Source organism: Myotis davidii, unplaced genomic scaffold, assembly GCF_000327345.1.
Source record: "Myotis davidii unplaced genomic scaffold, ASM32734v1 scaffold107, whole genome shotgun sequence".
Lineage (NCBI taxonomy): Eukaryota > Metazoa > Chordata > Mammalia > Chiroptera > Vespertilionidae > Myotis > Myotis davidii.
The window spans coordinates 4,774,129-4,799,309 of NW_006383012.1; the positions used below are offsets into that span (position 1 = coordinate 4,774,129).

The following is a 25,181-nucleotide window of genomic DNA, read 5'->3' on the forward strand; positions in this document are numbered from 1 at the left end:
GAGAGTAACAGCTCGGGGACAAGGGACACGGAATGGAAGAGGTGGGCATTGGGCGAAAATGTTTTGTTCTTTTGACAGTGACTGGGTGAGTTAAAAGAAACGCGTGGGAGTCGTCAAAGGGCCCGTTCTTTCATATGCAAGACTCCCAATGACTAAAGGGCTGGGATGTGACATGGCAGGATAAGTGAGCGCTCGCTCGGGCGGCCCAGGCGGGAGGAAGGTGGGTGCATTGTCAGCAGTCTCCGCACAGGGACCTGCTTTAGGAACACGCTGGGCGGAGGGTGCATTTCATCTGCCCAGGGTCCATGTTTACAAAGCATCTGGCTTTGTACCCCAGCCAGGGCATTTTTTTGTTGTCAGGTACGCTCTTTCTCATTGGTCGTTATCTGATTGCCCTGCCACCGTCAGTTGGGAGAGGAGAGGGTATTATCCACAGGCTGGGGTCAGGGGCAGAAGGCAACCGCATCGGTTAGAATTAAACACTGCCACGGTAATGGAGACGGATGCTCACATCGCTGATGATTTCACCGGAGGCCTTCGCCGCCTGGAATGGGAGGGCGTCCAGTCTCAGTTTATACCCGCCGTCTCGTAGCTTGCTCCAGGATTCCTTATACCGTGTCTGTTGGGAAGATATGCACCAGTAGAGACCGTCATGTGGCCTGCTGGCTTCCCAAGCTCCCGTTACCAAAACGGGAATCTGGTTTGTCATGGGTTTGTCTCCCAGTTGGGAGGTCAGAGATCCCTGGGGTTTAGCACAAATCACCAAAGAGCTGGCTCCTGGCTCCTGCCCACCCATGGGGGAGGGGAGTGCGGGGAGGGGACGGGGGTTACAAAGCAAGAGCTTTGGAGGCAGACAGACCCAGATTGCTGTGAGCAGCAGGTTAACTGCAAGAAGGAGGCGTGAGGCTGTACATGCGTGGCTCTTTACATAGGATAAAGAGAACCCGGCTGTCTCCGTCAAGGAACAGGTAGGGGGGCGGACAGAGACTATGGAGGTGAAGGCCCCCGTGTCTCTCCTTGCCACAGCCGCTGGATAGACTCACCTGTATTCTGATGCCCATATACCAGTCCCACAGTGCAAATGCCCCCTGCACTAAGGCATTTCTCGTAGTCCCCTCCTTGTAAATGACCTTGACGCTCCCGCAGGACCAGCCACCTAATCCGCAGGGCCCAATGCAAATGGGAATGCGGGGCCCCTTGTTCAAAAATATCACACATTCCAAGACAATGACAGAGCATCACACCAAGCGGGGCCCTTCTGAGCACAGGATGCTGTGTGTCTGCGCAGGTCCCGAGGCCCCGCAGTGAAAACCCGTACCCTTCCACCAGCCTCACCTCGCTGATATTCATGGCATTCAGCTTGGCCAGCAGGACTTCCGGGAGGTCGGCTGTCTGCGTGTAATGATGCTTTATGTTTTCTCCCTGTTCCCTGTATAACCTCTGTGGGTGGAGAGAGGTTTCGCATTAAACCCAGAAGCCTCCCCCACGCAGCCATCAGCCAAGTTAAACTCCAACAGACAAAGGTGAGGCAGCTGCCGCCTCCCCAGAGACAGGACCACAGACGCCCTGCCTCCGTGTGGATTTCACAGCCAGCACGGGGACACGCGCTTCATTTCCTCCCGAGTTCTACATCCTCGCTCAGAACACGACAGGCTGAAACCGCGCCCTGGGTTAACGCTCCACTGGTAGCACATGGCTGAGACGGGTGTCAAATGACAAATGAGGTCTGGTTAACATCCGTGATTTTGTTATTAACTATATAAGCTAAGAGAGGGCATCAAAACTCAGGCTGCATGAGAGACGATGGTTCATCCACAGGTGAGGTTTCCCTGGATTTACATCAATCCTCATCCCTCTCCCATTGCAAGGATTCTTGTGCTCAAACTGTCTCCTGCGCTAGCCGGTTTGGCTCAGTGGATAGAGCGTTGGCCTGTGGACTGGAGGGTCTCGGGTTCAATTCCGGTCAAGGGCACATGCCTGGGTTGCAGGTTCAATCCCCAGTAGGAGGGGAGCAGGAGGCAGCTGATCAATGATTCTCTCTCATCATGGATGTTTCTATCTCTCTCCCCTTCTCCCTTCCTCTCAGAAATCAATAAAATATATATATATTTTAAAAACTGTCTCCTGGGTGGGTCTAGGGCACTATTCACCCAGAATTCTGATTTGGGCTTTGGGATATTCTGGTAGTGAGCAGGGACACATGGCGCTGGCTACAGCCACAGAGAAAGTTCCTAAGCTAGGTTTTTTTCCACCCCAAATCATATCTGATGTGTCCAAGTTTCTGTGCATCACAGCACTGCCCCCTAGAGTTGGTTAGGGTAAGGAAGAAGCAGGTACTGTTTTCCTTCATACAAAAAAGTTCGTGTTTCTCAGAATCCAATTTGATCCTGATGGCTGATTATCAAGATAGGATACATTCCTAAGCCTGAACGTTTGCAAATCATCCCAGAACATATTCGGACGGGTGCTCTGGCCATTTCAGAATGCCTGTCGAATAAGGCACAACCGGAATACCTGGCCCAATTGGGAAACAGGGGAGCATTCTGAAACCGCTCCCCATAAGGCTGGTAGATTTTCCTGATAGCAAGTTGAATGGTTTGAAGATATTTCACAGGTGTGTGTGCCCTGCACAGAGATCTGTGGACCTCTCTCAGCAGAGTCAGCCAAACTGGGCGGACTCATGTCCTCGGGTGACTTTTTATAGCACCCCATCTTCCAATGAACCCTGAGCTGAGAGGACAAAAGACCAGGTCGCGGCTGACATTAAACTGGGAAGAGGGGGCGTGGCTTGGCAGTTTAGTCCAAGGTACATATATGAGATCCAAATCATTTCCAAAGCCTTGGGGAAATTCCAAGGGGAAGAATTCCTGTCCTTGGGACCCCAGGAGCCCTGAGCCTGGCTTCCGTGTTCCAACTACTGAGAATTTCACCCCAAAAGTTCCAGTTCTGCAAACAATGCTTTAAAACAAAAGGAGCCGGGGAGGTGGGGGGAGAGGGGAAGGCCCCACCACAGACAAATCTTCCCGACATGCAAACAGGAAAAAGTGAGCCTGGGGCTGTGGGGTGGCGGAGCCCCAGTTGGCATCCTGAAAGCGTTCACACCCCCCACCCCACATCCTAATGAGGCAGCACCCCGCTAAGGTGAGCCTCAGCAAAGGACAAGACGCTCCTTCATCCCGAGAGCAACAGAAGGAGCAAGCCAAGAACCCCTCGGCTTCAATCGCAGGGTTGAAAGAGGCGCCCACTCTCAGAGTCATAATGTATATACATTATCGCTTACATCCACTGCTTGGGTGTAACTAATTCTGGCCTGGACCATCCCCGGAGTGTCTTTAATACTGGTAAACTTCAAAGCATCTGGATGCTGACGGTACTTCTTCTGTTGAGCAGAAAAAAGATCAAAGCTGTGAATTTTGTGCGGCTCTTTCATGCCATTTGAAAGAGAAAAATCATAGGTTGCTTGAGATTAGAGTGAATTTGTGAACATAATTATTATTCGGCTTCCTCCATCTTTATATCCTCGGTGGCTTCAGGTTAATATTTGTTTCCATTTAAGAATAACCTCGTGTCAATTAACATTAAAGTCTATCTACCTGGTGCAAAGAAAACAGCTCAAAATTAGGTTATACCAGTAAAATACTGTGGGAGACACACTTAGGAAAGGACGTCTTTTTTTATAGGCTTCAAATACTGCCTCACAGTTGTTTACAGATCTTAGTTTGCGTCTCCGAGGCAAGAAAAGAACATTCATAGTTACATTTATCAGTGGAAGCTGTCTAATTTTCTTTCCACAAAAGGACTTGGCAGAGATGATCACAGTCAAAACCCTGGCATTTAACAGTGAGTGATCCTAGGCTATTGAACCAATCCTGAACCCGGTTCAGTTTTGGTTAACAATGGTTAACAATAACAAGGAAAAGGGTAATGGGAGTCATCCTGCAGTTTGAAACAACAGCAGCAACAAATTCAAATGCTGGTGAAGACCTATAAACCTCATTTTGATTCTAAAAATCGTGCTTAAATGAATTTGCCTTTCAATCAAAGCACATTCTCAAGAGGCTAGAACGGCTGCCACCTTCATGGAATTAGGAAGCGTACCTTGCCTCCAATCAAACACGTATTTTATGAGCACTCCCATATCCTGGGTTGTCTTAAGAAGTCACAGCTCAATATCCATCCCGACTTTGTAAATAAAGTTTTATGGGAACACCCCATGCTCATTCATTGGCGTACTGCCCGTGGCTGCTTTCACGCTACAATGACAGAGGTGAGCTATTGTGACAGAAACCGTGCGGCCCCATAAGCCAAAAATATTTACTATCTGGTCCTTCACAAAAAAGGTTTGCTGACGGCTGCTTTCACTGATAGGTGGGGGTGCTTGCGTGGCTCTTCTGATGGAGCCTCACGTTCTGTCCGAAAATTAAGAGGTGAACCCCATGTGACACTAACCTGGAAGCATGCCAGACTGCAGCGAGATGGTTGGGAAAAGGTGCTAAAAGATGTCCTGACTTCCTGAAGTTTGAGGACTTGTTTGAAGCATGGAAGGTAAGCAAATTTGTTGAGTAAATTTGCAAAATGAGGTGGAAAATTAAGACCCTTGTGGGGCAGATAGCTCCAGGCAGATTCCTTTGCTGCCACACTTGGATGCATGGAGGCATCACCGTGAAGTCTAAGTGACGTGTATAATGGTCTTTATTCTTTGTGTCTTGTTATGAGGGGGTCCCCTGTGGAGAGCTTGGGGCCATGAATCCTCAAACCTACATGTTTGTTCCTGTAAGTTTCCCACAGGCATCCTCCTAAGATGGCCTTTTCTTCATTAGAACTTCCCAGGGCGCTACCGTCTCCACCAGGCTCTCAGGGTTTTCTGAGCCTTGAATGCTGACCAATGTTTCTAAAAATTAGGCCAACCAGAGTGAGCCCGCTTTCCAAATCAGCTCCAAGGCGTGTCGGGTAACTAGAATGCTCTCCGATTGGGAAATGCCAGTGCTGAGTACGTGTGTTTGGAAATCCAACACAGGAGTCTGTTTTAAGTATACATTCAGTCTCCTCCTGGGACCAAAACAAGGTCCCGGGGACTCACTGCTGAGGCTGAAGTCTTCTGGGGCTACGGCCACTCTGGTTCCCGCCCAGAAAAGTCCAGAAGGACCAGGCTACTCTGAAGGCAACTAAACAAATGCTCACTTGGTGTTCTGAATAAGTCCCTCTCCAAACGGACAGGAGCAGGGGTGGATCCGGGGTGTCTGGGGGTACGCAGCCTCTCTGTGAGCGTGAGCCAAGGACAGCTGCCTGGTGTATCCAGTCGAGTGGGCCTCTACCTTCCAGCAATGTCTGGAATTATTTTTAGTTGTCACAACTGGGCAGAGGGTGCTACTGGCACCTAGTGGGTAGAGGCCAGGGATGCTGCCAAACACCCTAAAAGGCCCAGGACAGTCCCCACGACAAAGATGATCAAAATGTCAACAGCGCCAAGATTGAGCAACCCTGATCAGCTCCATGAGGCTGTCTTACAAGGTGAGGAAGTGCCCCTTTTCATAAAGCCGGAATGCCTTAGGGTCCAGGGAGGGTGGCCGCAAGTAGACAAGAGTGAGATTTAAATAGAGGTAAGACCTCCCCCCCAACAAGAGGGAACCATGTCACAGGTTCACACCACGTGAATATTCAAAAGCTGTTTATACTGGCAGAAAGAAAGGGAGACAATGTGCATAAACTCACAAAAGGGCTCTCTGGGAGCAATAAACGTGTCTTTTCATCATCTCTCCCGTGTTGCTTCATTAAAAAGGTAAGTTAGTGGGGGAGCAATTGGGCTCCCGTTTGATTGTTATTATTATTCATCATATCATTTGTCACCCACTTTGTTTTTGCCAGGGCTCTATGTGGGCCCCTACTGGTGTGTGTTTGGTATGTGGTTTCTCTATAATTACCAGCCCTCGTGTGGGGTTGGAGGTCTTTCATGCAGCGTTCCCTTTTTCTTTGCCTTTTGAGTGGAAATGATTTTAATTTTATACAGAAATGCCACATGCCTCATGCAGCCGGGCCTGTTGCAGGCTGTCAGGAAATCTCACCTCGCTAATGAGTTCTCCTGCCTTCTTCGCCTGCTCCACATTTAATGACCCGACGGCGACCCAGCCCGCGCCTTTCATCCACTTCACATCTGCCCTGTATTGGTTCTGACAAAGGGGAAAGAAAAGAAAAGAAAAAAAAGACAGGCCATTGTTGGTATGCAGGCATTTAAAGGGCCATTAGCAACTGCCAACGTAGTCTTGGTGGCAGCTGAGTCGAATGAGATGCCACCTTTGTCTTATCCATTTCTGCACAGTCACAGCTAAGGCTCCAAAAGGTAAATTAATTTCCCCTTTAATTGCAGCCTGCCTGCTGATGGCCACTTTAGGCCCCGCCCAACACTGCTGGGGGTGGGGAGGGAGGGGCCAAATCCACCTGGCCCCTCATTAGGAACTGACCATCTACCTAGAGAAAAGGAGCGTCCTCATTGTCTGCTTCCCCCGTTTCCTTGTTTAAAATGACATGCAGGGGAGAAGAAAATGAGAATTCACAACGGAACCCAGGAGGGGAGCTATTGGAGGGACTTTCACAAGACATCCGAGGCTTCCCACAGCGCCAGTTCCTTCGTACACACCTCACCTTGGTGCGGACAGTGGGGGTGGAGTTCTCATTCCCTTACTTGCCAATGAAGGAGTAGATTTAATGGAAAACCATTAAGTGGACACTTCTCTAAAACGGGCATATCCCCTATCTACCCTAAAACAGCTCTACTGGCAAGGATGTGTCCACACGGCACCCACTCTACCCCGTGTAACTGCTGGCCGCCGCTGACCTGCCTTTTCAGTTCACCCACCTTCGTGTACAAGAGTCAACCGAAGATGAAAGAAAACAAAGCCAGGTGGGGAATATAAGGAAGAGGGCGTGAGAGCTATTGATTAGTGAGCCGATCATTCTAAAAGTTGGAATGCATATCAGAGATGCCCTCCCATAAGGAAGCCACCACTCAGAAGGTCACAAATACATCCCCTTCACCAGGGGGCAATACAAAGAAACATGGAACACGTATGCAGATCAGAATTCCAAGAAGAAAAAAGTAGCTTCATAATTTTCTGTCTAGTCCTATTGAACTTACAATGGGCATAATCTGAATAAGAGTTAAACCACTAGGAAGCGACCATGTTTCCACCTGGGGACCCAGAAGTCGGTATTTGCATAAGTATAAACTATTGTCTTGAAGGATCTGGGTGACCTGCACCAACACGACCACACACACGTACACACACATACACATACACGGAGCTTACATCACTCTGTAAACCGTAGGCCTTCTTGGCCCATTCCACCTTCATGTCCGTGGGCAGAGCTGTAAAGTGATGTGATGCCGTCTTGTAGCCTACGTCTGTGGCTAAGTGCTGAGCCTTCCGGGCGTGCACAAGGTGGACCATGTCTAGGGAGACGTGGCACTGGGACTTGGTGTCTTCGAATCCCTTTTTGTACTCCAGGTCGCTCTGCAGCTTGGACATTTGCAGGGAGTGGCTCATTTGCGAGTCGCCCTGGGCACCCTGTGCCCCAATGAGCTTCCCTCTGGACCTCTCGTAGTCCTCCTTGTACTTCACCTGGATGAGAAGAGGAGAGCAGGAGTGGGTCAGAATCTCCTAAAGGAAGTGTGGCCTGGCCAGTGTGGCTCAGTGGTTGAGCATTGACCCATGAACCAGAAGGTCACAGCTCGATTCCCAGTCAGGGCACATGCCTGGGTTGCAGGCTCGATCCCCAGTAGGGGGTTTGTTTTACTGATTCTGCACTGTCTACCGCTCCAAGAATTGTGACATGCATTGCCCGGCTGGTGTGGCTCAGTTTGTTGAGCATCTTCCCACGCACCAATAGGTCAGATTTGATTTCTGGTCAGGGCAAGTGCCCGAGTTGCAGGCTAGATCCTCAGTAGTAAAGGAATTGTGACATTTTAAACCACATGCATTGCCTGGCAGGTGTGGCGCAGTTTGTTGAGCATCTTCCCACGCACCAAGAGGTCAGATTTGATTTCTGGTCAGGACAAGTGCCCGAGTTGCAGGCTAGATCCTCAGTAGGAGGCTAGCAGGAGGCAGCTGATCGATGTTTCTCTCTCACTGATGTTTCTATCTCTCTCTCCCTCTCCCTTACCCTCTTCTTAAAGTCAATGAAAACATGTTTTAAACAAACAAACAAACAAACAAAAAAACATACCCTCTTCCTAAAGTCAATGAAAACATGTTTCAAACGAACAAACAAAAAAAAACACACAGGTGTGAAAATTAAAACAAAGCCATATGACAGAATCCTAATAAAAAGTTTGCCTCCTTTGAACAACCTTTCATCAAACAATGAAATAAAATATTACTGCTCATTATTCCCTTTCCACCCCAGCTACCAGAAAGCTCAGAGCCACACAATGCTCAGTTATAGAACAGTTTTCTCCAAATTTCCTCGTGAAATTCCATCTTTTCTCTATATCACTTGCCACCCCTCTTCCTGGATTTATTTTTAACTGCCCTCTTGCTTTCCTGAAAGCCACTTTAAAATCCTTTTTGGTAACAGTGAAAACATTATAAATAAAAAGTATTCACGAAGTTAAAAAGACACAGAATGTCCAAAATGCAATTGCTGTTTGAGAAAGGAGCTCGAATTAAAAAACAACTGGGACCCATAAATATTTAGAAGTATGGGTGCCAAAGGAAGCATATTGGCCTGAAAAAATAAAAAAGGTATTAGGCCAAGAGCAATGAGAATTAGGAGAAAGAATAAGTATGGGAATGTTTTAAAAAGTGTAACAGGATACCAGTGTGTGGCACTATTGTCATTGCTGTGGCCATCAGGTGACTTGGGCTCCTCATTCACCTCTGCCAACAGCAACAGCCGTATCAGTATCTGTCACCATTCACTGGACACTTTCTGAGCCAGGCTTGGTATACACCTGTGTCACTCCAGACCAGAGCTGGTTTGTAAAATGTTACCCTTTGATAACATAAGGAGCTGGTATTGGAATGTAAATCAACTGACCACCAAGCCACTGTTGAGTTCAGCTGACCTCTCTCTATATTTATGTCCATGGAATCCATATGTTACATCGCATATACATGACCTACGGAGTATGTAATGTGTATATACACATGCTGTAAACGGCAGGCTTCACGGAGACATGGACAAGTTGGAGACGGACTCACCTCGCTGGCCAGGTCCCTCTTGGCTTTGGCTGCCAGGAAGGCCAAGGAGTCAAGACGAAGCTCAAAGCCTTTTGCCTTCTGGTTTTCCCAGCTGCTCTTATACAGTTTCTAAGGGGAATCAGGGGAAAAGAGATCATCTTCACATGAGGCCCTTCCCGTAGACTCGTTATGTAACAACCCCTCTGGGAGGCAAACGCCGATCACGCCTTTCCCCCAAACCCCAAGACCTCAGAAACCCTGTAACCTGAACACAACCAGGCCTCCTTGTTCCTGTCTTAATGCCTCTTGCAACACATGGCTTCCAGACATTGAACTGAAGAAGCCTTGACATGCCGAAGATGGGATAACATGACATGACACACAGCAACCTTTCTGAAAGGTGTTCTCCAGCTCAGGGCACACCCCACCGATCCAGCCACTGCCCCACTCTCTTCTTTCCCTGTCCCCCAGCCTCTAGTTCCTTTGTGTCTTTTCCTTTCTTCTCCCATTTCCTGTCCTGCCTCCACCTCCAGATTTCAAGTTCTTTCTTCTGGAAGGCTCCCCTGCCTGCTGTGTGTGAGTCAATTTAGCCTCTGTCACTCCCTCTAATTCTTTCCTCTCCCCGTTAATCAGATCAAGACCTCAAAGACCTGGGAGCTGAGTGGCAGAGCGAAGGCCCGTCCTTAGAAGACACTGATGGGAAAGTGTATTCTTACTGTTGTGTCTAAGAGCAAAGCTACCCTGTGCACAGTCCTCTGAGTGCTTTCTGTGTATTAGCTCATTGCAGCCTCATGACAACCCCGTGAGGAAGGGACTAGTATTACCCTCACTTTACCAATTGGACAACTGAGAGCAAAAATTTGCCCAAAGTCACTCACCTAGTAACTGGCAGAGCCAAGGATCAAACCCAGGCAGTTTAGAGCAAACGTCTGAGCTCTTACTCCCTCCCCTATGACACTGCTCCTATGCTGTTTCCACCCTGACCCCAGAGAACCCCTGCCTCCTACTCCTTCACATAGTCAGTGGCTCAAGTCACCACTGGCTCACTCCTATGAAAGGTGGTCCTCCCCGCAAAACACTGGTCAGGAACAAGGTTGCTAGACAAGCTGTTTACAATGACCAGGTGTATGCAACCTGAGCTGACCCACCAACATGGCTGGTCAGGTTTGGGGGTCCAGGTGCCCACACAGGAAAGCCGGACCCCCATGCTGTACCTCGCTGAGATTGGCAGCATTGGCTCGGGCCTGTAAGAAGAGGGGTTCGTCTTTGCTGATGCTGTACTGGTGGAGGGACTGCTCATTTCCTGCCTTGTAGGCCACCTGTTGGGAGAGAGAACTGGGTCAGGAGCAGGTGGGCGGATGGGCATCACTCATGGGTTCTTATGTCTGCTTGAATCTTCTGTGCCTTGCCTGGGAAGACCTTACAAAATCACCCAGACTAGACAGTGGCCAGTAAGATACAGTAAATGAGGCTTAACACAGAAGAGTTACTAGGAGGAGCAGCAGCAGGGAGGAGCTGAGAGAAGAATGTGGCCGGGGAACCAACCCCCAAATCCCTCCAAGGTTTTTGTTCTCATGCCTTTCCCTTGAGAAGACACAGACCTCCCCAAGGTGTTCTCACCTACGCTGTCTGCAGCTTCAAAAAATAACCCATCAGAGAGCTCAAATGAGCACAGACTCTCCAAGCAGGAAAAATGAAAAGCGCACTCTGCCTCCTGTGCCCCCATAATCGAGCCTAATGCATTCGTAGGTCTGACACCTGGACAGTGAGCAGCGACCAGAACGACGCCACGAGTGAAAACCTCCATCACTCTTGCTATTTCTCCCTCTCCTTTCCTCCCGACCAACAGCTTGAGTTTCCAAACAGTGGCTTTCTACTGACTCGTTATGTTGATAGCATCCTTTCTGGCAGGTGTACCTGGACCTTTAGGAGGGAAAGTGAGGACCATAGCAACTACGATACCTGCTTAGTGCAGGTGCGCAACCAGTGAACACTGATGTATCGATAACACGTGTGGAGTTTCACTGCTCTGCCCCCCACGTGAGCTCAAGCGGGCATGAACTGTACACAACCCACAAGCAAATATCCTTGTCCCCCACGATAAAGCTCTACTGGCTCCAGAATTATAGAGCCTCTGATGAGAGACAGAGGAGAAAGAAAGAAGGAACTAGGCAATAAGGAAAGCTGAAAGGAATAAAATCAGATGGCATCGACCCCAACAACCAGGGAGAAGTGTGGTGAATGAGGCGGGGAGACCTGGGATCCAGCTCCCAGACACAGCCTGGAAGCCTGCAGAAAGCTGGGTCCAGCCTATTTAAAGGGATGATTCTTTGTTGGTCCCTGGATCGTGCCTGGGCAGCACCTGCTGTTGTCCCCAGAGGCTCCCAGGCCCATGACACAGCAGCCTGGTGGAGAGAGGGCAGCCCGGGACTCACCCCGCTCTGCAGCTCCTGGCTCTTCTTGGCGTGCTCCATCTGGGAGCTGTCGGCCACACTGGTGAACTTCAGCTCGTCCACCCTCTGCCTGTAGTTTTTCTGTTTTCAAAGAAAAGGGACCCCATTAGGATGAGGCTGTCCCACCCCCGTGTCTGTCTGTCTGTCTGTCTCTCTCTCTCTCTCTCTCTCTCTCTCTCTCTCACCCAAGCATGTCCTGGGGTTGAGGGGGAAGTTCCTGCTGGTCCTGCACTTAGGGCCAGGCAGACCTGAGACTGCCTGCTCTGGTGAGAGTGTTTTAGTTGCTACTCCTGCGTTTTCTCCTAATAAATTCTGTATTTCACCATGTGCCCTGGGATGTGTCCATCTTATAAATCTAGATCTAACCCAGGATAGGGAGGGGTAGGGAACTTGGACTTCACAATCATGAAGACCGAAGTTTGAATCTCACCTCCACCTCCTTCCAGCTTCAGAGATGAGCAAAACCCCCAGTGCTGTCGGCAAGAGGATTATAAATACCAAATGAACCCCAAATAGGAATTGGAATATTAAAAAAAGAAACTCCAAATCTCCTCCCTGCAGGAATATAAAATTCGAGAGCAAATACTCCAGACAATTGCAGTTTCCTTCCTAGCTCCATTGTGTTGATGGAAAAACCCCTTCCCCACATAATTGAAGGAAGTGACATTGCCCTTCCAGGATTTAAATTCCCACTTATCCCTCAGTCCACACTGGTAAACATTCTTATTGAGGAGCCAAGAATCACCCTGGACAGGGCACAGCAGGGACATTAAAAAGGCGAAGGAGATGGTATCTACGCGTCCCTTGAGGAGCTTAACAATAGTAGGCACAGGAAGTGAGGTAGAAACACATTCCTCAGGCTGAATTCATTCCTAAGGCTAGCTGGGGTCCCTTACTGCACTTGTGTCCAAGACAAATGAACCTTTAGTTGCTCCCCCTGTATTTTAGCTGGTCTCAAAGAAGCTAAGTAATAGGACCCTAAAGGGTTATTCTATCCTCTCTACCTTCCTTATTTATACATTCTGGCCATAAGTGTGTCTGGGTTGGAGAGAAAGGTGAGTACGTAGGAAATAAGGATAAATTACAAAAACGTGCTTTGGGGGTGCAATATTGCTTAGTGGTCAAAACCCGGGGCACTGGATCAAACGCTTGATTCAGTTGCCACCTCTGCTAGTTCCTGGAAGTGTGACTTTAAGTCTCACTTTCCTCGTGTGTAAAATGGGATGTTAACAGAATAATAATAGTGTCACTCACCTAGGGCTGCTGTGAGCAATAAATGAGCAATATGTAGGTAACACACTCGACGTGGTAAATAAATGACAGCAATGAGTACATAATTATCAGTCCGCAGTTGGCAGCTACGACTACCAATATTATTACCATTTGCAAGAGAGATGTCGGCTCAGCCTTCCTGGCCACGACACAAGAATCCCCTTTAAAAGATCCCAAAGAGCGATCCTGAAATCGTCCCATTTCTAAATGAAATGTCCTTCAAAAGTCCTCCTCTGCCTGCTGCCAAAGCCAGCTTTACACAGTGCAAAGAGAAGCAAGCTTGGAGCCATGACGACTTTGGAGGGTAGCCAGTCCAACCTTCTCATTTTTATGTGAAAGAGGGTGGGGAGGGTTGAATGACTTGCTCAAAGTCTGCAGTGAATGAAAGGCAAGGGTGTAATGAGAACACTGTCCTCCAAATGTCCAACTCTAATTCAGAAGTAATCACAAACTCTTACACAACAAACACGTGCTTCCTGGTGCCAACCGATTGTGTATGACAACCTCTCTGAACTCTTCTGTGGACGCTGCGGCTACTTACATTGCTGGGCTGCGTACACATACCTTCCCCAGGTGCAAAATAAAAAAACACTCCTATGAGTCATACCCCAAATAATCCTGGGGGTTGGGGAGGGGGAATCAGAGGACAAGATCACTACTAGAAGCCAGGGGCCTCGGCTCAGGTTACCTCGCTGACCAGCTGTCCAGCCTTCTTGGCCTGTTCCAAATTGAGACCGCCCTCCGTCAGCCACCCCACGCCTCTCATCCATGCCAGGTCAGATTTGTACTGCAGCTGCAAGAGAAAAGCCAGTCTCTAACAGATGCATGGGTGCAGACTGCACAAAGGTTGAGGGGCGAGTTAGGAAATTCCTTGCTTCTGCATCGTCTTCCTAGAAGAACTGCTCCCTACTCCTTCATAATCTGGCAGGACTCTGCCTAGGTAGGGAGGACACTGGGCCCACTTTTGTAACCATGTTCTACTTTAGCACTGAAACGTCCTAACCTAACCAGAAAATGGGCTTTTCAGACTTTTTGATCAAGGACCTCCTCATCTTTCAATCTGCTAAATTTCCGAGATTTACTTACCATTTTCAACATTTGATTCCTCTTTGCTCATCTTGAGTTTTACTAACCAGAAAGTGGGTTTTTCAGACTTTTTGATCAAGGACCTCATCTTTCAATCTGCTAAATTTCCAAGATTTACTTACCATTTTTAACATTTGATTCCTCTTTGCTCATCTTGAGTTTTGTCATGGCTCTGAGCCCCCTGTCCTGCATCCGCTAGTCTCCACTGTCTCAGCTAAAACTATATCTCTATCTCCCCATCCACCTCCTCAGACCTGGTATATCTCCAGCAGTTCTTCCTGGTCCTTCTAGTTAGGTCATAGACACGTGCACAGGATCACTCTCAAAGTGTCACTGTATCCCACTGCGAGAGACGCACGGGAGACTGTCAATGAGGGGGGCTCACCTCGCTCTGGAGCCCGTAGGCTTTCTTGGCCCACTGCGTCTTCATATCTTCGGGCAGCACGGTGTATTCGTGCAGCTTTTTCCTGTAGTCCAGGTCACTGGCCAGAGCTTGGGCCTTCTTAGCATGCCTGATGTTTACCATGTCCATGGGCAGGTGAAAGTGGGTCTTACTCTCTTCAAAGCCTTTCTTGTATTCAACCTTGAATGTTCCAAAACAAGGCCTATTACTCGAAGCCTGTGTTTGCAGGCATGATATGGAAACACAGGAAAGAAGCCCAGATTTTCGTGAGAAGTTGGCACTCTGGGCAATGGCACCCATCTGTCAGGAAAGTGGGACCCATTTCTGGCTCTGTAAGATGACAGTGCCAGGGAGCTGAGATTCCACACTACTTTGTCTCTGGGAGAAATGCCTCCTTCCAATCCTAAATCATTTTATCTGGCTACCCCAGGAGGCAAACACTTTATCCACAGTTTCTGTAAAAGCTTGAAAAGGTAGAATAACAAAGCTTAGGCTCCAGAGCCAGAGAAGCCTGAGTTCAAACCTGATCTGCCCTTTGCCAACTGGATGATCTCGGGAAAGTTACATCATCTCTCTAAGGCAGCGGTTCTCAACCTGTGGGTCGTGACCCCTTTGGCGGTCGAACAACCCTTTCACAGGGGTCGCCTAAGACCATCCTGCATATCAGATATTTACATTACGATTCATAACAGTAGCAACATTACAGTTATGAAGTAGCAACGAAAATAATTTTATGGTTGGGTCACAGCATGAGGAACTGTATTTAAAGGGCCAGAAGGTTGAGAACCACTGCTCTAAGGGCTCATTTTCCTCAGGGGACTATTGTGATAAGTCAACAAAATAGTAGGTGATACCTGCTTCATGCAGGGGCTGGCATACAGAAAACGCTTGGTAAATGTTAGCAATGAGGTTGGCAATGACAATAGTGATGATGGTGGTGATGGTGGTGTTGACGATGGTGAAGATGATGATGATGATAATAGTGATAATGATGGTAATGATGGCCCTAGTGATGATAATATGGTGGTGATGGTGATATTGATAATGGTGATGATGATGTTGGTAATGGGAAGGATGGTGATGGTGGTGGTGGTGAGGATAATAGTGATGATGGTGATGTTGATAATGGTGAGGATGATGTTGGTGATAGGAATGATGATAGTGTTGATGGTAATTATGGTAATGATGATGGTGGTAAAGATAGTGTTGGTGATGACAATGATGTCAGTGATGGTGATGATGGTGATAATGGTGATGTTGATAATAGTGATGATCATGTTGATGATAGGAATGACGACGATGGAGGTAATGATGATTATAGTGATGGTGACGGTGGTGGTGATGGTAATGGTGGTGATGATGGTGATGGTGGTGGTGATAATAACGGTGATGGTGATGATGGTGATGTCGGTAGTGATGATACAGTGGTGGGGAAAGGTAGTGATCTACAGTAAAAAGAATATAGTGCCAGTAAGCAAGAGTTCTAGAATCTAGTTCTCTACCCCTCCACCACTATCACTGACTACTATATGACCTTGGGCAAGATAATCTTTTTGGTTCTCTTTATTCAAGCCATGGCTCCTTAATGATTTACCAGGTAATGAGACCTGTCTGCACCATCAGAGCACTGTCAGCTGGCCTCAGAGCTTGGAGCAGGCAGTCGTAAAGCAGAAACCTGATACTTACGTGTCCTTTTAACTGTTTGGTATTGGCAGGGAAGGCTTGATGAGAAGCCACATCTGCCCCTTCTAGCAGAATTTACTTCCCACAGGGTTTCAGTAAGTGACAATTTACCACAGTTCATCTCCAGACATTAACTACAGTTGTTTACAAAGGAGCATCATTCTGATTGGTTGGAGCCTAGGTGCCCAGTTGTTTGCTAAATATTTTGAATACTGTGTGCATTTGTAACTACAGGATTCATCCAGGACATCGCCGCAATAATCAGGGTGCTTACTGTTGAACCCTCTCGGTAGAATTAAGCTCTGTCAGAGAGGAACCTGTTATGTGGTTCTCATTCCTAGAGCCCAGTGTCTCTCACACAGGATCTTGCCCATAGTAGTTGTTTAGTAAACATTTGTAGAATCAGTAAATGAGGCTGAACACCTTTATACCTTCACTAGGAGATCCTGGTCACTCATAGGGAACACATCACTCATCTATTTTAAAAGAATGCTTTTGCAAACAAAAGAAATGGAACAGCCTGGCCGATGTGGCTCAGTCGTTGAACATCAACCCATGCACCAAGAGGTCACTGGTTCAATTCCCGGTCAGGGCATATGCCGAGCTTACAGGCTCTATCCCCAGTAGGAGGCATTTAGGAGGCAGCTGATCAGTGATTCTCTCTCATCCTTGATGTTTCTATCTCTTTCTCTCTCCCGCTCCCTTCCTCTCTGAAATCAACAAAAATACATTTAAGAACAAAAAAATGGAACAAACTTCTCACACAAGCCAGGAAAGAAGTCGTAGGTGGGAGTCAATAAAAAGGTAACAGTCCCAAGTGAAGGAGGCCCAGAAAAAACTTTAAAGTAACACAACTCTAAGTAAAGGATGGTGGGTAAAAAGGAATTTACCTCGCTGCTCATCTTGGCAACCTGCAGGGAGTGCAGAAGCCTAGAGTCCGTAGTTCCCATGGCTTTGCCTTTGCTTTTTTCATATTCTTCTTTGTATTTAATCTTGAGAGAAAGAAGAAAGTCTGCCGTGAGGGAGAGAGAAACTTTGCCATATCAGGGGTTCTGGTTTTAACAAGTGCAAGGGGAATAATTCTGCAAAAACACCTCCCAGTCTTTCGCACCCAGAAGATTAAAGGAGTGTGATGTTTGCCACGTTAACAGTCATTATTTTTTTCTGCAGGACCACTGACATTTTATGGAAACCATTTCTTATGCATTTCTGAGTTAATGAGAGAAAAACCTACATTGCTAGCAAGCTCTCCGGAGGCTTTGGCGGCCAGCAGAGACATGGCATCCAGCTTCATTTCAAATCCTTTCCCCTTGGACTTTTCCCAGCCTTCTTTGTACTTAATCTGACAAACAAAGACACAGGTGAATTAAGAGTCCCTATCCATATTCCTGCCAAAAGTTGAAGAAAAAAACAAACAAATAGCGAAGGTGGCATCTTCATCTGTCTACAGACAAGAATCTTGGTGTTATTATCAAAAGGATCATAGCAATTATTATGACAGTTCGTTGATTCCTTAGCTGCAGAGCCATGCAGGGCAACGGTAATGGGTAGGACAAAGAGAAGACCCATGTGTTCATCCTAGGTCTGGTGTTTCCTGATCATGTGACCTTGGGTAAATTACCTTTTTATGCCTTAGTTTATCATTTGCAAAAAAGAATACCCTATTATCTGTCTCAGGATTGATGTGAGAATAAATTGGATGTAGTATATGAAAACAGATCTTAAGCTGGCAAAGTGCAACCTAGATCTAAGGTGTTGATATTGGTGTTGCCATGGTAATGGCGCCTATTGTTTTCTGGTCCTTTCCTATGTGTCTTCTACTCATCAACTCTAAGTCTTTGCATTGGGCTTGTGAGGCTCAGAGACATTAAAACCTCATGTAGGGACATGGGTTGAAAGTGGCAATGCCAACATCTGACCTGGGTCTATCTGATACCAAACCCCATGCCACTATGTCTCTATAATAAATACCTCCTGGGGGTATGACAATTATCTCCATCGCTTCTCCCAGTGCCCAGCACAGAATACACATCAACAAATATTAGTTCCTTTTCCTTTTCTTCTTTTGCCCCACAAATCCTATCTAGAATGAGAAGCCTAATCACAGCCCATTTGGGACTCCAGGAAGAATCTGGTCATTAACATCGATCTTTAACTTAAAGTTTCTCTACACAGCATAGCTCCAGCTTGAAGTCACCCAGATGATGATGATGCTCACCTGTGCACATAACCTCCACCACACTCTCCCCATGCTGCCTGCTTACCTCGCTAAAGAGCTCAGCGTTGGATTTGGCCTTTGCCAGTTGAGGTACATCCTGGGGCAATGTGTAATTCAACTTGTTTTTCTCATAGTCAGCACGGTAATTCACCTATTGGGTTCCAAGTAAACCCACAGGGTAAATGCAAGGTGTTTGGATGGGCAGAACACTCTCTTTTCCACTTTCCCTTTAGACTCATAGCTGAGAAGGAGTTTCTGGAAAAGGCACTTGACCAGAAAGCCTACAATTCTGTGAATGTTTTAAATGAACAGACTGAAGATGCCCAGTGAAAAGTAAAACAACTCAGAGGCACTCAGACTCATGAGCTTGCAAAGGCTTTCCCTGTGGCCACCTCAGCAGCTCCCCTTTAAAGAACTTGTGAGGGGATGGAGCTTAGTTTATTATCTCACTGCCGTGGAGAACATCTTGCAAAATGCATGGTGGATACTCAAAGAGTAATTCATCGATGTCTGCCCACATTGAAGAAAAGCAATCTTCAATCTCCAAGAAAGAGCCACCCAGACATTATGTGATTCCCAGTGATAGAATACAGCATCATCTGAGACGCAGTCTTGCCCCAAAATTAAACCTGAACCTGATCGAGTCTATAGACGCAACCACTATTTCATAGGACAAGTGGAGGCTGGAGGAACACGTGAAAGCCGCAGTGGGTTGCAGCTGGCAAAGCTCAGACTGTGGGAAATGGTACAGGATAAACAATCCAGTCTCTACAACAGACAACTTGCGAGAAAAGAAAACATTTTTTTAAAAATTTAAAAGATGAAAAGTCTTAAAGACCTATCAACCAATCACAAAATGCGGACCTTATTTGACTCTAATTCAAACAAACTATAAAAAAGTATAACCTTATGAGACAACTGGAATGTTGAATACTAATTAACATTAGTGATATTAAGAATTATTAATTTTTGGGTGTGATATATAAAAAATGCATACTATGTTTTAAGTGTTTTTCATCTTTTAGAGATTCATACTAAAATACTTATAGAGTAAATAATACGATACCTGGGATTTTTTTCAAAATAACATGGGCGGGGAAGGGAGTGGATGGGCATAACGATAAAGCAAGACTGGCCGTGAGGTGATGGTGAAGCTGGGTGATGGGCCCTGGGGATTCTTTACACTATTCTTTTTACTTTTGAATGTATTTGAATTTGTCAAGAGCGGGGGCGGGGGGGTTCATTTCATAGCTGTAATAAGACAAATGTCACCATTCATGAAAGTCACGTCCTTGGGAGCCCGCTATCCAGAGGCCACCCGGCAATCACAGGTCACCCACATCCGGATGGGCATGTCGGGTCACTTACATGACTCAGTTGCTGGGCGTTGATTTTGGCTTGAACAATCTGAGGGGTGTTGATCACAGAGCTGTACTTCAACTTGTCGATGCTTTGCCTGTAGTTGACCTGGGTGCACAGAGGCACAGGAAGATGTCACTCACTCTCATCTCTGAGACCTGCTTAGCCCCGTCTGCCTAAGCCCAACCGAGCTGCGATTCTCAAAGGACTAGAAAGAGAACCAAAGATTCCAACTGGAGACGACAAACATTCTGAGCCCACCTGAGCCTTTCCAGGCACAGACTCCACGTTGGCCCCTAGTCAGCTGGGCTCTGGCTTTGATCACCCACCCCACTCACAGTCATCATGCCTCTGTTGTTTGTTAATCCTCATCCGAGGATACTTTTCCATCGATTTTTAGAGAGAGTGGAAGGGAGGGGGAGAGGCAGAGAGAGAGAAATATCCATGTGAGAGAGACACGTCGATTGACTGCCTCCCCCACATGCCCCAACCAGGGCCAGGAATTGAGCCTGTAACCAAGATACTTGCCCTGGACCAGAATCGAACCTGTGACCTTCAGTCTGCAGGCTGACACTCTATCCACTGAGCCAAACTGGCGAGGGTATGCCTCTGTCTTATTGCCTAAAGCCCAGGACCCCACCCCACACCCCACACACTGTTATAGCTTCTTCAGGCCTCCACATGCCTCAACCAGGGCCAGGAATTGAGCCTGTAACCAAGATACTTGCCCTGGACCAGAATCGAACCTGTGACCTTCAGTCTGCAGGCTGACACTCTATCCACTGAGCCAAACTGGCGAGGGTATGCCTCTGTCTTATTGCCTAAAGCCCAGGACCCCACCCCACACCCCACACACTGTTATAGCTTCTTCAGGCCTAGATTCAAGAAGAAAAGTTTTTGCACATTCTGAGTTTGGGACATGGGGTATGGAGGGAAAACTAGGAAATATAAACTCATTTCAATGTCAACTATTACTGTGATTAGAGTACAGTGGCTTCCTGATGCATTAATTCAGAGAGAAAAATTATCATCTCATGATGAAGTGTCTAATAGAATTCAGAATTATGCACGATAAAAGGTCACAAAAACTGTATTTATAGAATGGCATATTCCTTCCCGATAACTCTGCATTAAGTACGTGGCAGAGCACAGCTGCTTTCCTCTGCAGGACATAACTGACAGTCTCCGTGATTAACCACACCTTCGCCGCCTCACAGATCCGTGGCCATTGCTTCAGCTTTCTCTCTGAAGCGGCTCTTCACTGAGCATAGTCTCATTGTACTGCTGTTAGTGTTTAGAAAACCCGTCTGAAGGGAACCCTCTCTAATCAAGGGCTGTGTTTGTTTAATTTCATAGCTATCTGAGCACCTTTACAACTACCAGACAGCAAGAGAGGCCACAAATGTTCTTGTAATGGGTCCCCCAAACTTCCTGAACACCAACGCCCCTACATTAGGGCATAAACTCAAAATCACAGGGAGCCAAGAAAGTAGGAAGAAGATGGTGACAGAGAGCAGCTGCCACTCAGTCCCACCCAAGCACTGCCATGCAGGGACTAGGGCCACAGTTCCCTGGGTTTTCCAACTTAAAAAAAAAAAAGAATATATAAATTTGTGCTCTCTTACATAAATTTCTATATATTGGTCCAATTTTTTAAAAAAACAACTCTGTGGCCAAATACAACATCTCGGCAGCCTGGATTTGGCTCGTGAGCTCCATTTTGAACTTACCTCTGCTTATTTCTAATCCAGTCTAATTTCATTCTATTCCCAGACTTCCAAAGGTGAGCTGGCTATATTTCAGGTGCTTGGTTTGAGTCAGCCTTATACAGATGAATGTCATAGCAAGCCATGTTATAATGGGAGTACACGTTGTAGGAATCTACCTTGGTTTGCTTGTGCTATTACGCATGATTTCTATAATTCAACTGTAAGAGCACACACTCGAATTTTAATGAAATGCTCTCAATCCTCACATTCCCCAGGTAACGTATGCAGCCAAAAATAAAAAGAAGTAGTTTTGGCAGTCAAGTTTAACCTTGGGTTTCATTAAGGTGAAGTGAGCAAGTCAACCCAACCAAGTTTCCTCAGAAAAAGAGAAGCAAAGTTTAAGTCCTTTATATTTCTCTACTGCCCATCCCTTGCTTTATTACATGTTTGAAAGCCCCTTTCATCCATTAAACTGTCATTTGCCAATGATTATCCTCCATTGTCCTGCAAACTGTGTCAGACACTAGAGATACCCACCACAGCCAACACTGCTCTGACTCTGAGCAAAAGACAGAGTGACATAAAGACCTACCTACCAATAGCAAAACCCAAGTCAACTACCGATCCCAAAGGAATGTGCAGGAAAGTAGCACTGAGCATTTATTAAATATTTGTTAAGTTATTGACTGATTTATGATAACCTTTGCTGACAAGTAACTGTGATACCAACTCAATCTAAACCACCTTAAGTACTTTTTAAGATAGGACATGACTTTTATCTTTTTTTTCTTCGTACTTTTCTGTATTTTCTAAATTTTCTGTAATAAAGATATAGTAAAATTCTTCTAAGTAAAAAAAGAATAAATTTAATTAATTATGCATATTTTATTTTGTGCCAGCCAAACTATAAATAAAATCACTGATGTAATAATTGAGTGATATATTATTACACACATATATATCCCAAGTGCTCCTAAGAAAAAAATTGAGTTACCATTACCACTTTCTCACAACTTACAGCCACTTTATCTTATTTCCTCCAATCCTTAAACATACCACACTCCTAAACTTAAAAAAAAAAAAAGGTCATCGTTGCTAAGGAACAATTACTGAATGTGCCCAGCAGTGGACACAGTCCACCAAATTCCAACAGGAGAAATTCAACCTCAGGTTATTTTCAAGACAAAACTAGAGTTGTCCTCACCTTATATTGAAAAGCTAAGAGTTCCCTTAGCCCTGGCCGGGTAGTTCAGTTGGTTAGCACATCATCCTGATATGCCAAGGTTGTGGGGTTTGATCAGGGCACAAATGGATCTCTCTCTCTCTCTCTCTTTCCCGCCCTCCCTCCCTCCCTCCTTCCCCTCTCTCTCAAATAAATAAAATAAAATAAGAACTAAGAGTTTCCAAACATGCATAAATGGACTTCCTAGTGAAAAAGAGTGCCCTTTTCTCAATCCCTCTTCCTCTTCCTATGTATCTTGTTTCTTTCCATCTTGCTGCCTAAGAATCACTCCACAGGAGAGAAGCGACCAGAAAGAGCAGAGAGGGCTATTGGAAGAGGACTTACATCTTTCAAGGGAACCAGCTTCATGACTGTTTGATAGGAAGGCGTGAGAGTGGCTGGGTAGTTGTAGTCGACAACATCGTGTTTGTAATCCTCTTTGTAGGCAATCTGAAACACAAAGAAAAGAACAAGAGAAGAGAAATTAGCCTCTACTTTTTTTTTTTGTTTACCTTGTTTGAATGTCATAGGAAGTATTTTAAAAGGTAACCAGAGGGGGAAATAAAAAAGTAACCAGAAACAAAATTAATTCAGTTTCATCACCTCCAAGGAAAATTAAGTTATGCTCACACTTTTGCCTTCAATTAATTTGAATTCTTGCTCTTAATTAATCCAAAATTCATTAATTTCCATCTGTAGCACGTTTATTTTATCTTATTAAATATGGAGTCCCTTGTAATTTTTGTTAATAAGAAGTATTTGCACATGAATATACAATGGAAGAGCTTCTTCCAGAAAATAAATGAAAAGTCAAGAGTCTTCAGAGTGCTTTCAATTTTGTTTTTCCTAAAGATCAAATTTGACATTCTCAAGCAGAGGACATTTGACATTTCTATGTTTTAATAATGAAATTGGTAAGATTTACAACTTGGCATTTGCAAACCTATGAACTGAATTGACAAAGCCAAAGACGGATTAATAGATTTCAGGCTTTGATGAAACAGGGACCTGGTCTATTTTGAAGACCAGTGCCTTCCATGAACAGAAGGTCTCCAATGAACATCATGATGGAATAAATGAATGAACCACTCAATCAAGCACCCACCCAACCAACAAATTTCAAAGCAGGAATTTCAAATAAAAATTATGCTCGTCCATTTCTCTTTATCTCTCGGAAATTGAAAGTTTTTTCTCACACTGGATCAGTTACAATGGATCTGACTACTCTTCAAACCAGAGAAAGCTGAGATAAGTAAATTGAAGCTATTGATCAATGTCAAGGATTTTTACCTAGCCTTGGTTGTATCGGTTCATGTTTAGGAACTCTTATGGGTCAGCCTTTACACAATAGAAAACTGATTTTTCCAAAGGGAGGCTGAAAAGAATTGGCTGAATTCCTTATGCCCCACCTCTTTCCACTCCAACTGATCCCCAGGACCGCCAGGCCCCTCACACAAGGACTCACGTTGCTTGCCAGACTTCCGACTTTCATCGCATGGAGAGTCCGTCTGTCCATACCAACTCCTTCATAGTGGCCTCTCATGTGGTTCTGGTAGTTTTCTTTATATTTATTCTACAGGGGACCATAAAACTTTCAACAAAAGCATTCTCTTCCCAACATGTTCAAAATTAACTATTCCTCTTAATGGATTAAATTGAAAATATAAATGATTAAAGACAACCCATTTAAGTAGTCAGTGTTTCACTGAATAACAAGACACACCTTTTAAAAAAATAATCAACTGAAGTTTCAAGCAAGGACAAGAAGTTGGAATGGGGCAAGCACACAGCAGGCAAAAAACAACAACATAAAATCTGATGGGCACAAACAGCACAAAACATACCTGACTTTAAAAAAATATTTTCAATTGTGTATATGCCAGATCTTTTTCAATGTGCAAACCTACTGTGAGAGCAGGAGCTCTCCAATGGGCAAGTCCTGATTGTGTGAAGCCCCATGCTGGGGGATAGTACAATCACTGTAGGCTACTACCTCCATTTCTAAATAGATGAAGAATAAAACTTGAGCTCTGCCAAATTCTATGAACATTTCATCACAGATTGGTCACTACCACAACCAGGTGAAATAATATTGTGCCCCAAATGCAGCTTACCAAATAATGAGAACCAAAATGGGATGATAAGAAGCCATAAATAGGAAAATTTGGGTAGCATCTAATGAAGCCATATTAACATGACCTGCCCTGGGAGGCCATTGAGTTATTAGGCACTGAGAGTATTTAAACAGAATAATCCTATCTAATAAAAGACAAAAATGGTAATTGGCGTACGACTGATACCCTTTTCATTGGCTAATCAGCGAGATATGCAAATTAACTGGCAGCCAAGATGGCGGCAGGCAGCCAGGCAGCTGATGCGAACAGGGAGGCTTGCTTGCTTCAGTGACGGAGGACTACAACATTCCCCGCCTGCCGCTCCAGCCTCTGAGCTCCTGAAGCAACAGCTCCAAAAGATACAATGTTTCAATTATAGAGCTAAAAGATGGTGGTTAATTTGCATACACCAGTTGCGAGGGAAGACTGAGGACAAAATGGAGGCCGAGCGGCACAGAAGGGAGCCAAGTAGAGGCGGCGGCGGGG

The 25,181-nt window shown here is 45.8% G+C and overlaps 1 protein-coding gene across 1 annotated transcript in view; it reads right to left on the reverse strand.

The window, feature by feature from the left end:
• The window catches only part of NRAP (nebulin related anchoring protein), a 65,870-nt gene that overhangs the window by 23,480 nt on the left and 17,209 nt on the right, over positions 1–25,181 (reverse strand). Inside the window, exons 13-28 of the mRNA XM_006778750.2 lie at positions 24,047–24,154; positions 22,927–23,031; positions 19,660–19,758; positions 18,338–18,442; positions 17,308–17,415; positions 16,964–17,065; positions 14,373–14,570; positions 13,590–13,694; positions 11,612–11,710; positions 10,391–10,495; positions 9,198–9,305; positions 7,305–7,616; positions 6,063–6,167; positions 3,281–3,379; positions 1,336–1,440; positions 512–619 (exon numbers count right to left, since the gene is read on the reverse strand). Of these exons, the coding sequence (XP_006778813.1) occupies positions 512–619; positions 1,336–1,440; positions 3,281–3,379; positions 6,063–6,167; positions 7,305–7,616; positions 9,198–9,305; positions 10,391–10,495; positions 11,612–11,710; positions 13,590–13,694; positions 14,373–14,570; positions 16,964–17,065; positions 17,308–17,415; positions 18,338–18,442; positions 19,660–19,758; positions 22,927–23,031; positions 24,047–24,154 (1,971 nt within the window). The remainder of the gene's footprint in view (positions 1–511; positions 620–1,335; positions 1,441–3,280; positions 3,380–6,062; positions 6,168–7,304; positions 7,617–9,197; positions 9,306–10,390; positions 10,496–11,611; positions 11,711–13,589; positions 13,695–14,372; positions 14,571–16,963; positions 17,066–17,307; positions 17,416–18,337; positions 18,443–19,659; positions 19,759–22,926; positions 23,032–24,046; positions 24,155–25,181) is intronic.